The following is a 13,180-nucleotide window of genomic DNA, read 5'->3' as shown; positions in this document are numbered from 1 at the left end:
CTGATGTACATGAAAAACATGCTGCTACAATCTGGAGATTTCCTTCAGTAAGTGGTGTTGCTGAAGATCAGAGTAGACATAGATGGTGGACTTTGGCATGGAGGAGAGAAGGCAGTTACTTGTGCTATTTCCCTAAAGTTTGCTTATTGTAGTATAAGAACTAGTATCCTTTTACAGCCTATAAGACTGATTTTAGCTTGTAAGGTATGAGCCATACCTCACTGAAGACAACAGAATTATGCCTACTGTCTTCAGCAAACTGCATCAGGCCTTTGGTCTCCAGCTAAATGAAGGTCAAAAAAGAATTGGGCTCTGACTTATATTTTTGACTGGGAAAATTACTAACCCACAGAATTTGAGAAGCAATGCTTCAATTCTGGTATCACACTGTCACCCAGAAAATAGATTACACTCACTGAAGATCAGTCTCTCCCCTTCTGAGGTCAGTGATGGAATAGGAAGGGATATTAATCTTCCTGTGACATGGGCAGGGATGAATATGCATCCACACACTGTACTTCATGCTTGGAAACTAGCATGAAAAATTTCACAATTGTAAATAGTAGGAAGAGATGGAGACATAATCTTGAAAACATGAATAAACATGAATAAACATGAATAAAGCATTATAGTGAATATTTCAAATGTTTGAGAGCTTTCTGATATTTAACAGTTTACATAGATTTTACATTAAGGTGGTTTTAACCTGTCCAAGCTGAAAATCTTTCAGCAAAATATTTGGGCTTTATTTATGCAATTCATACAATACTTTGAGTTTGGTTTTTTTTTTTTTTTTTTTTTGTGTCTAGAACTCCTTGTTTTATATTACTACTTATAACTGAAGAATGGAAAATAACTTCTACTGAAACTAACAGCAATGAATTTCTAATTGCCAGAAATTATACAGATCAGTCTCATCAAAAACTATAATTGTTGTAACTATCTTAGTGGTACACTAGCTATATTTCAGAATGTCTTACTCAATCCTAGATTTTTGTTTCCTAAACAGTATACATCCATGAAAAAAGAAATTAATTATGGAGAGATGTTATATATTGCTGTGCACAAAGGCAAGCATTGATGACTCTGACCGCATCAACCTGGGAAGCTATAAAATTCAATTTGCACCACAATAACAGTTCAGTTGTACCAAATTCTTCATTTTACACATTGAAGCAGCATATGTATATCAAGTTAGTTATCAAACTGGCACTGCAGACTATTCTTACAACAAAGCCTAACAATATTTTACAGTATTTACAATCAGCATAGAATTTTTTACTTCAATAGCGTGTTATAAAACACCGCCTCATATCTTAGCTCTTTCATGTTCACAGCCAGTCTTTCATCTTTAATCCTCTTGTAGTTAATGTTGACATCACACCTGTGAATGTATAAATAACCGTACACTGATGGATACAATCTACATCACCAGCAGCACTGTCATCTAGTGGAGGAATCTAATATAGCACAGTACTGAAAGATGTGCTAGTAAAAAATATTCTGGTAGATTCCTTTATAAACTTGAATTACTGATAAGTCTTACTAGAAGTCATAATATATATTCTACATATATCCATCTATATTAGCACAACGGTTTCATGCACTTTGGTCAAGCTCTCATACTCCAGATTTTGCTATTAATAATTTTCACCTGCTGGGTAAGAATTATCTAAAGTCAAGAAATAAGGAAACTGAGATCTGTATTTAATTCATGTAAGGTCAGATGATGAGGATAGATATTCCATAAAGTTTTAGGCCCTTCAAATCATGGGCTTCTGTCCTGCTTCTTCCACCCATATAATGTCTCCTCACAGTGCTGTGGTTCCACAGGCTGCCCTGGCTAGATGAACCCACAGATGAGGAGGTAAGAACATCCTGAATCCCTACATCTTTCAGGCTGCTTCTAGCCTGACCAATGGATAGTCAAGAGGATCAGGCTTCCTTTGGCTGACCAGAACTATTTCTAAACCTTGCAGTGCATGACCTGAGAAACCCTTCCCTGACAGGATCTATGCTTTCAGATGCTGCCATCATCACCATGATTTATAAGTGCACAGTAAACAGGAATCCTTGTCATGTCATGGCACTGTCTGCAAAAACATGGTGTGGTCTCTGTTGTAGAATTTCTCATCTAAATAGCTGGTAAAGGCTTGCAGATTATAACTCAAGGGAGAGGAATAGAAGAGCACATATTGTCTTGGACTGGTCACATGATTTTGAAAGCATCTTGGAGGTACAGCATAAGGGAGAAAAAAATTTGCTCTGGGGAGAATGGAAAGTCTCAATCCCAATTGCTGTTCTGCCACATTGCTTAGCTCTCTTTAGGCCCCACAAAACACACACAGTTTAGACATCCCCCTCCAAGAAATTCACCCATGTTCTGGGGGTTATGGCACCCATGACAAGTAGAACACTGATGCTATGTTGGGTTTTCCATGACCCTTTCTCCAATGCCATAGCCCAAGCACAAAAGAATTAGGACTTTTACCTTCTCTTCGTGCAGTACTTATCAACCTTCCTGCAGATTTACTCATTACGTGGACTACAAAAAGGGGGCAGTTTACAGCATTTGCTATGGAAATTGCTCTTTGTGTAGCTTCAGCTTCCACTTCTTCAGGACGAGACAGTGCATGTCCCTCAGGGCCAGTTATTCCCATTGCCAGCATCTTCTTTGCACCCTGAACATCACACAAAAACATGTAAGAGTCAGATAAAGTGCAACCATGGTGTCATGAATATGCCACTGGCCAAATGGATCTTAAATAAGCCACTACAGATAGTTTGAGAAAAAAACCCCAACAAAATAACAAGGTAGTTATGATTTTTTTTCAAAGGAAGTTATTGTCGTGTTATCTGAAATCCAATACATCTCTTAATAAACACAGGTCTCAAAATACCTAAGTGACTTTAATGTACACCCTCTACTGGCTTGCAGGGATAAATCACCCCTTTGAAAGCCCTACCCCTCTCTCAATATGTGCTCTTAAATGGTCACAGCCAGTGACTGAGGTGACAGTAGTAACTCCTCACTGGAAAGAAAAAAGAAAGATCCTTACTATGCACAGATACACATCCAGAGCCCCTGAATGAGGCTCTGAGGTTTTAAGAGGCCTAAGATTTTAACCCTACTATATTCCAGGAATTTATGCTTTGCTGATTTGAGATTACTTAGCAATAAATTCATCTCTGTTCCGGGACCTGGGGCAGAGTCAAAGCTCTATTGACTAGAATAGTTGAAGAAACTCAAAGACATCAGTGTAGTTATACTCCCAGAGCCTCCACACAGCACTAAGATGGCAATAGCAAGTGTGAAGAGAGTCTAACTAGGCACAGAGGGACCTGTTAATAATTTTGCATAATGAAATAGTAAGTATGAAAGGTGGGACTTTTGTGTCCAGCCAGTGGAGCTTTCTCCGTACTTCTGGATTCGTTCCTGTTAGATGAGCTGACTATGTTTGGAGAGACCTAGGGTGAGGCATTACATACCTGATGTCTAAACACGTGGCTAAGTGTTCCACTCTTAACTTGGTTGATGATCAGGTTTTGACTATTGTTCTCTTAGTCACTCAAGTATATATATATTGAAAGTATACGTACTATAATGCAAGTATAACTCTCATTATAACAGGATCATTTGCCTCTTGTCTAGCCCGAATCCAAGACTCCACGTTACAATTTCTTAGCTCACCACAAGCATCTTTTACAATCTTGGACAAGAATGTCTGTCGTCAGTTCCCTGGAACTAAAATAGGGTAGAAAAGCCTTTCCTTGTGACACAGTGATGGTACTAATACAGCTATTGAAGTGCTTATAAATGGCAACAGGACTATTTTTATTCTTGACTTTGATGGACAAAATGTCAAATGCCTACCTGTGCAATTAGCTCCCCATTCTCCGCATGGACTTGAGCAACTGCTCCAAGTTCCTTACAGCAGCAAAAGGCTTCATATAACTCCTCATCATTGAGCATATATATATCTTTATAGGCCATAAACATCTTGAAGGAGTTGACACCTTTGTTTTGAACAAGACTTTTCATTTCTTCTTTCACCTGAAAGACAGCAGTTTTCAAAAAACAGCAATATTATATTTACCCTGTTAATAATTTCATATAATGAAATCGTAATTATGAAGGGTGAGCCTTTACTCACCCATCAAACATATGTTTAGTCCAAACAGTCCAAGTCACATATTTAAAGACTGACTTATACTATTCTTCTTGTATCAATCAAATTCATCCTTCAAGTATATAAACCAGTACCACTCCAGTGCAGATATTGGAGGTTAATTGCAGGAAGGGAATGATTTTTACAAAAGAAAGCAAAGCAGCATTTCACTCCAAATAAACCTCTTGATGTTCAAAACACCCAATCCAACATTACAATCAATGTATTCAACTTATACAGTACAGAGGTGTGAGCAAAACTGATTTTCAAAATTGGATCAAAATAGGCTTCATCATCTGGCAAATAACAGTGAAAAAGCTATCTTATCTCCTAGAGCTTTGTCCTGACTCTAAACAACAACACACAGCTTTTGAAATATTTGTCATCAAACAAACATCTTTTCCAAAGAAAGAAAGATGCAGATTTTAGCCCAAAGGTTTCTTGTATAGCTGGTTAGCTACAGCTAACCAGAACTATCCATTACCTAACTAAGGCTCTCACTTCCCAGTAAAATGATGGTGACACTAATCTGTATCTGTGATACTATTACAATTTCCACAAGATGAATTCCTTTCAGAAAATAAAACATTGTTTTTCATCTTGTCTCTAATTATCTGGTTGGATCTGCCCAATAAAGGTTTGATATAAAACTCAAGGAAATTTTCTTGGCTTGTCCAGAGGAGGGATGGGACCATATCTTGAGTGGGAATAAATACCTGACACAAGATCCTGCTCTGGCACAAACATAGGGGCATGTCATTTATTTTCTTCTTCACTATTTACGATGACTAAGGGAAAACTCTATAATGAATGTATGTTTTTAATCAATACTTTCAATCCTGAGGTGATGATAGCTAATTAGAAAGGCATGAAATATCAGTCGTCTTTACCCAGATCTTTTACAGCTACAAAACATCAGACCTTTCTATTTCTTTCAATCTTGGCCTTTAAAAAAAGTTAACTTCTTAACATAAACCACAACATTTCATTGATTTACACCTCACTAGTTTTATTGGATTTTTCAGTACAATGCCACTGTTCTCTACGAAGGCTGTTTCAAACACACATTCACTGGAGAATTTATTTTATGTCTTTGCTTTGAGCTAGAAGTTGCAGTCAGTTTATTTAGTGCTTAGTGCTCGGAATACCAAAGATGGAGCGTTGCAGTGTGAAGGCTTTGGTTCATATATGTTAAAAGTTAAAAATTAGAGAAAGTACTCATATTTTAAAATGGAATTTACTTAATGTATCTATGTACTGATGCACATCCTCTGAAGATCCAAACTGATCTTGTAAAACATGGGTCAGGTTCAGACCCATGTCAAGCACCTGAAAAGTTTATTTATTCAGTAAAGGTTTCAGGCTATCAGCAAACATTCATACAACAAGGACGATTTTCCAATCTGTAAATTCCAAAAGGTTTTTTATATAATCTAATATTCAAGTAACTATTGGCTGCAGTCCTGCTTTACCTTATGGAGATATTACTGCAGTCAGTAAAAACAAAAAAACACCACCACCACCACCAAAAATCCCTCCAAACAAACAAATAAAAAACCATCACCATCAAGACTCAACAGGAGCATAAATTATCAAGTGTTCAAGAAATAAAAGGCAAAATTTATACAAACACCTCTTGCCCCCTTTGGCTTGCCTTGTCTTGGTCTTGCACAACTGCTTCCTTTAACTTTGTGCAGTATTATCCAAAGACACAGGCTGTCTGCAGACTTACTTACTTTTTTTTTTTTTTTCCAAAAACATGTACTTTTAGAAGGGTTTGGACTATTTCAAATGTATTTTTAATACACAAAAATAACATTACACTGCCAGCAAGCTATATTTAGTACATGAGGAGTAATTCAAAGCAGGTGTGGTACCAATTCATGGAACTGAAAATCAGCTATTGTGTCTACCTTATTGCTCCACCACGTAACTGCCACATGCAGGGAATAATCACAGCAGACTTTAGGGTCTGCCCAGCTTTTCCATGTGTCAAAGGCTTCAATCAGAGAACAGCCTTTCTGAGGGATGGCAAAGTCAATGATCATAGTGGTTCCTCCTGCTATAGCAGCCTGAAAGGAAGAAAGTTAATACTTAGCAATCAGAGAGAATGCAGACTTCCTCCCACCCTCTCCAACTGCCTGTGCAACAACTAATATTGGTACACTGAAAAGCCAAAACTCACTGAGGAGTTCCCCTGAGTAAAGTCTGAACTTGTAAAATGATTGTGGAGATTAATTTTGCCTCCTTTGAGAAGGCTGTTCTCAAACAGGTGTTCAGGAGAACCATGAGGAAATTCTCAGACTGAAGTTTCCACACATGTACAAAATCTTAAGAAAATTTTGGAGATGAGTCTGCGGCATTGATGCATCAGTGAGTTTCCTGAAGAAGCTGGGATCACTGAGAAAGAAGAGCACCAAAAGACAATAGTCAACTTGAGAAATGCTTCTTATGAGTCTTTGTAGCTAAAAAAACCAACCCTGTGAGATGGGAAATTATTGAGGGGCAGATACACAATGAAAAAGAACAGATTCAGTCTGAAAACCTACTTCGAAAATCCCTAAACTCTTGTCTAATACCAAATTATTACCTTTATTTTTCCTTTGAGGGATCTTTGTTAGTCCTTCCCAGACTAACCAGATCCTCAACTAACAGAAATTGACCCAATATACAAATTTTTGCTGTAATTGTTGTAGTCTTCCAGATTGCCATAATTGTTGCAATTAGCCAGAGAAATCCTCTCTATTGCTGTGAACAACATCCCTTTGCACCCCAGCGACAACCAATTCAGATCAGATTTATGCTGTATTACTCTTCCTCTTTCTAGATCAATCAGCCCCTTCCTCCTCTTCATTTATCAATCAGAAGCAAAATTGTAAATATGTCAGTATATTTTGCAAAAAAAAAGTTTGGAGAGTGACATAAACATTTGTGAATCTGTGATGAATTGAGCAAATATTTTCTCCAAGTGAAGTTGTTCAAACTGTCAAATTTTTTTCAACAAGACAGATTGTTTTTTACTTTTTAAACAGGATTTAGAACTAAAGAATATTTATAGACTTGAAGGAAAAAAAAAAGTAATGGGCTCCACAACTTCACTCAAATTCTCTTTTTTCCCTAACATCTATTTTTTCTCTCTCTTTGTCAAGAGAGGTATTCTGTGCCTTTATTTATTCGGCTGAATGGGTAAATTTTAGCTAATCATTGTAGCATATTTTGCAATAGACGGAACAAAGCTCTGTCTCTTGCCAGGATATCTTCAAGATTATGACCTTCAGTAAATAGCTCTGAACACACTGACACTTTAACTTGGGTTAAAAGGGTCCACAATATCTAACTTTTTGGCATCTGATCACTTGGCTGGATCTAGAGTCTTCTCTTAGGCACTATCTGCTCATCCTGTTTTGTGTATGCAGTCTCTGTTTTGCAGCTTCCCTCATCAGTGACTCAAAAAAGTGATTCAAAAAACCTCAAATCTAAATAAAAAAATCCCTATCTTCCCCCCTCCCCCCCAAGTTTCTGCACAGTTTATCTCCCCTACATTGGGATTTGACAGTACAGGCACCTATATCTGAGTTAGTCTGCATCTTTGGTTCTTTTTAAACAATGGAGGCATTTTAAGAATGCAATCACTTACACCTTGAGAAGGCATCTTAAAAGAAAGCCACAGTCACTGCTGTTTCTTTTACATGTTTTCTTCTGTCAAAAAAATTCATCTTCTGGCTTCAAATCACATTTGTTTGGTTCTTCTTGCAATGTCAAATTTCTAGATACACCATTGATAATTAGTTTACAAAAGTGGTCTTCACAGAGAAATAAAAGATTGTTGCAGAAAATTAAAAAATATTAATATACATATTCGTGTACTATCATGTAAAGTAAGTATTCCAGAAATTAAATTCTGCATGTCATTCAGCCAGGAAACATATTCTGTGATGTCTGTAGACAAGCAGAACAGACACTGTGGGCTTGATTTTTTTCTCACCATTTGTCACAAAAAGCAATGTGAAGGCCAAAATCTGCTTGTGGAAGCCATTATGGTAACTATAATACTTTTTTTTCTTTTTTTTTTCCCCAAAAAACATTCCCTGTCTATGGAAAAAAATTCCCATTATCACATTTATAATCCCTTTCCAGCTATCAGTTCTGGAGGTGGAAATTCCATGCTGTAGCTTTCCTTTTGCATCTTATCTTACATTTGACTTGGAGACATGTTATGTTTGATATAGCAGCCATTTTGGTATGGCAGCAAAGATCTGCTGCTATGGACAAAATAATTTTTTGTCAAAGTTTTGCAGAATAATTACAGTCTATTATAATGAGCCACTACAACTTTAGTGCTCCCTGAAAAGAACAATTCTAGTGCTTAAAACTATCCAGTGTAAAATATTTCCATTCAAATAACAGCAGCAATAACAGCATTCAAATCTATCTCGAGTTGGAACAAATACTGTTATTGAAAGAAATATGCCAGTAATTTAAGGATAGCATACAGGTCATTTGTAATCTTCCCTTCAGTACACTGGAGTCAGTGTTAGAAAAAGTCAGCTCCTTGTTAAGAGTATGGAAATGCACAATTAGGGGGAGACAAAACAAGGCCAGGTTGGACAGGGCTTGGATAGCCTGGTCTAGTGGAAGGAGCTAGATGAGCTTTAAGGTCTCTTCCAACCTAACCCGTTCTATGACTCTATGATTAAGTCACTCAATCTAAATTACACTCTCATGACATGGTGGGGCAAGCAAGAAATGAAATTTCTTGTTAAAGAACAGGGTCAATCTAAGCAAGAGTGCAAACTTTAATGGCTCTTAATAGTTGTGTGATTATTGCACCACACCGTTTATTAAAATGAGTTTAACTTTTTCAGCTATTTCAAAGAGGAAAACTGGTATTTTGCACATCAGAAAAAAGGCACATTGATGAAATCCATTTATTTTGAAGGTGTGCACTACACTATCGTTTTCTGCTTTTTAGCAAACCTCAGTTCTGCTGTGAGAAGGACAGGATATAACAGGCTCCCTAAGGATGCTGGTTAACAGACAAGCAAAGTAGGGCAATGTGATCCCTTCTGTAAGCAAAGGATTTCAGCCTGCACAGGAAAGCTCTTAGAGAAGTACCTTGCAAATTTTAGGGAGCTCTGTGTATTTTTACTATATGGAGATGATGCATAATACTGTTAATAGGAGTAACTGATACACTGCTAATGCAAGGAATGCCATGAGATCAGCTAAAAAGCTGAGGAAAAAAAAAAACAAACCCAAACTACTCCAAGTATAAAACTGGGAGAAATAAGACACTTTTAGAAAGCTATTTGAACTGGACTCTCACTGAGAGACACAGTAAGGTGTGCAGCGGCTGAATGACGGAAGAAATTTAGCATTGTCCCTTGCTAAACAGAGCAGAAAAATCAGATTACCATCCCAGGGCACTGGGGAATTACACTGTTGCTTTAGTTAACCTTTGCTCAGAAAAGTATAAGGCTTGTTGCATGCACCAATGGAAGCTGTAGTCCACAAGACAGCCAGGGCAAATCACTGCACTTTACACTTTACACTTTACATCTGCAGCCAGAAAAGTCTCTGAAGGAACCCAAATAATACACTGGTTGAAGGTGGACCTCTGAGTATCCCAACTGTTTATGACAATGTCCCAGCCAAGGGACAGTAACAATTGCCTGTGCTTGATTCACACTCCATTCTTTCAGAAGTGTTATTGAATAATCAGCAGGCATCCCTTTCTACGAAAGCCTAAATGCGCACACAGACATGTATATATGCACCCACCTTGGTTCCTGAATAGAAGTCATCTTTTGACCTGCTACCCATAAAAGGGAACTGCATGTGTGTATGGGTATCGATGCCCCCAGGGATCACCAGCCTGTTGGTTGCATCCAGCACAACGAGTCCAGTCAGTGGCTCAGGGTTTAGGTTTGGTCCCACTTGCTGCACCACTCCATCTTCCATGTACACATCAGCCTCCACGGAGAGGTCATCGTTCACAACTTTCCCCCCCTTGATCAGAAGCCTCTGCTGAGCCAGGTTCTGGGGTGGCGTGGGAGCCTAGAAGGCAAAAGTGAGGCTCAGAAAGTTGCTCTTGCCTGAAAGCGTTTCACTGCCCACCCTTCTCACAGAGCAAGGGTTATCTCCAAATGGCCCTAAACACATACCACACAGTGCTCTTTAAACAGAATTGTCCCTCTACCCTTGGCAGCTCCTCCTACAGTCTCCAATGGAGGACCAATGCCTTGCGAATGCAGTGAGACGCCCACAGGATGGCAGAGTGTTGGCTTTGGGCCCTTTCTGCTCCAGAATCTTTGCCTTAAAAAAAAAAAGGCTAGGCTTTCAAGAGTGTCTGGCTCATGGCACTGGCTCCAGCCTGCCCTGTATACCCCAGGGTTTGAAACATGCTGGGCTGTTTTGAAAATGTGGCCATTCATCAGCTTGTGATGTCCAAAGGTGACCCAAGCTCTTTGCAGCGAGGTTTGAGGAAACCAAGGGTGACCTGAGCTCTCCACAGGAGTGCCCAGGGAGCCCAAGGGTGACCTGAGCTCACTGCAGCTTGTGCAGGGGCACGGGGGGAGCACCGGGCTGCAGTGCTCCAAGCATTGTGCCAATCTCAGCCGAGCCCCGCGGACTATGGGGGGGTCCACCCTGCTGCCGCGGGACTGAACCATCGCCGGAACACACCAGCTATCAGAACTGCTCCCGACCTGATTCTCAGATGATCACTTGGGACACACAACCCTCGGGACCCAAACACACACACGCAGTGCCACTGCACGGACACTACACGGGCCGGCGGGGGCAGCCGTTGGAGCCTGCCGCGGCCCCTGCTCACCCTGGCAGCAGGAGGAGGCTCAAGCGGCACGGTCGTGTGGCCGCTGTCGAAGGACCACGTGAAAACCATCTTGCGGTAGCCACCGCCTTGCGCCATCTGCGCTACCGCCCCCTTGCCCCCGGCCGCCATGTGCGGCCCGGCGCCCCGCTGCCCCCCGCACAACCGCCGCCGGCCTGGCCCGGCCCGGCCCGCGCAGGCAGCAACGGCCGCTCCCGCCGCCCTCGCACCGCCCCTCAGCCCTCGCGGGGCCCTGCCCGAGAGCCGGGGCGGCGGGACCCGGGGAAGGGGCGCCGGGCTGCTGCGGTGCGCCTTCGGACAGGGCTGTGTGGCCGCCGCTGGGAGAAGCGGCCTGTGGGTTTCAGAACACAGACACGGAAAACGGGGGGCGGGAGTAGAATTATGAGTGGAAAATGAGCTAAAAGCTTGGAGTGGAAGAAGAAGGAAGACCTGCTCTGCACCATCCCAGAGGCACATGCTTCTGTGGGCTTTTCTCTCCTCCAGCAACCTGGGTTTGCACACTCAGCAGTGTCACTGCTCAAGCATGTCCCTGAAACTGCTGAGTACCAGCATCTTCATCCCCTCGACCTCTTCCAGGTCAGTGGTGATGGCTTCAGAAGACAGAATATTGTCTCTCAGGGCTGTGAGAAGGTGCACACATACACTGCCGAAAAGACACTTAGGTAGATGACACTAGATTTGGAAAACATCTTCCCATTGGCAAGGTGATGTTCCATCTCTCCCAGTAGGTAGGGGTGCTGTACCAGATGTTTGCCTTTGTATCTGATCATCCCAGATTTTATCTTGTGCCTCACCTTTTGTGTGGTGGGACAGAGACCCACCAGGATTCATTGTTCCACACAGCAACAGAAAAGGTCGAAATTCATTTGGAAAAGCCGAGCAGAGAATGAGAGCAACAAAGTGAAATGCCAAAGGCTTGTGGGGCAGCTATGCCTGACTCAATGGGCAGGAAAGAGCAACCTCCACCTACCATATCTGCCACATTTAAAACCAGTAGAAAGACAGAGGCAAAGGTACCATGATGGGAATTCAAGCAGGAACTCTGGCTCGCTAATTACAATGGTATTGATGAGCCAGGAACAGCTGAGTTCCAGCAATATGATTATTCAGATGAAGAGCTGGGGAACAAAGGTGCAGGAAGGAAGTGATTTTTGTAAAGTGAGGAGAGGGAGTGGCAAAGACAGAGATTCCTTCGGTCACATGTAGTAATGTGGAGTGCAGCAGACAGGTTTATATGCCTTCCCAGATGGGAACAGCATCCACAAATTATTCGGTATTTACTGGCAAAGAGGCTTCACCCTGAATCTCCTAGCCTGTTGCCAAAACTGCCAACCTAAACCGGTGACTTTCATACAATTTCGCCCTGGTCAATGAATATTTAGTTATTTCTACAAAATGACTTTCTATACGACAGGCCTAGATAATCGTCTCCAAGCATGCTCTTGTGCTAGGGGCAGTGGTAAACCATTCCTGCTCAAATCCTTCCCCCAAATTGGGCAGAGGGAGATTTGGAGGCAGGCCTGCCACAACGCAGCAGACTATGGCAGCACCAGGATACTCAGTTCCCTTTCTTTGCGTGTTGCACAAGGAAGAGCTGACACTGACCAAAATGTCTGTTTCCAGATGCCATTGGTCTTGAGCTCCATTTCCCCTCTTCTGATTTCCTCCTGGCTAATTTAGACATTGTGGATCGTACTTTTAAGTGTCTAAACCTTTGTACCTGTAACTGCATGTCCAGGTCAGAGCTTCAGGCCCCCAGACTAGTAAGGTGATTGTCAGGTCTTATAATGCTGTGCCTAAGAAAACTGAATTTATCCCACAGGTGGTTTTAAACACATTAAATAAGTTATTGGTAGATAATGACATTCTGTCTAAGCAGTCCTTTTATTTAGTCTGTTTGGATGAACAAGATAATCTCACATCAGCTGCATTTATGTACGTTTGGTAAATATTTGATATTTCACAGCTCAGCTGTCCCTGGAAGGAATCGCCTGAAATACCACCTGTGGGACAGAAATAATCCTGATAATACTGTGAGAAGACAACTGATCCCATATGCTTAGTCATCACTGAATATATGTTGCTGCTGCAATGAGGCTTCTGGCTCCAAATTGGCTTTATAACCTTCACTCACCCTCAAAACATTTTACTCTTTTTA

At 41.0% G+C, this 13,180-nt stretch overlaps 1 protein-coding gene across 2 annotated transcripts in view; it reads right to left on the bottom strand.

Moving 5' to 3' along the window:
* The window catches only part of DPYS (dihydropyrimidinase), a 31,279-nt gene extending 20,937 nt beyond the window's left edge, over positions 1-10,342 (bottom strand). For both annotated transcript variants that reach the window (XM_030504048.1, XM_030504039.1), the window contains exons 1-4: positions 9,951-10,342; positions 6,083-6,241; positions 3,875-4,054; positions 2,492-2,681 (exon numbers count right to left, since the gene is read on the bottom strand). In XM_030504048.1, the coding sequence (XP_030359908.1) occupies positions 2,492-2,681; positions 3,875-4,054; positions 6,083-6,241; positions 9,951-10,130 (709 nt within the window). In that variant the 5' untranslated portion in view covers positions 10,131-10,342. The remainder of the gene's footprint in view (positions 1-2,491; positions 2,682-3,874; positions 4,055-6,082; positions 6,242-9,950) is intronic.
* Positions 10,343-13,180: the final 2,838 nt, after the last annotated feature.

Source organism: Strigops habroptila, chromosome 1, assembly GCF_004027225.2.
Source record: "Strigops habroptila isolate Jane chromosome 1, bStrHab1.2.pri, whole genome shotgun sequence".
In the NCBI taxonomy this organism is placed as follows: domain Eukaryota; kingdom Metazoa; phylum Chordata; class Aves; order Psittaciformes; family Psittacidae; genus Strigops; species Strigops habroptila.
This window is presented reverse-complemented; position numbering and strand designations above follow the sequence as displayed.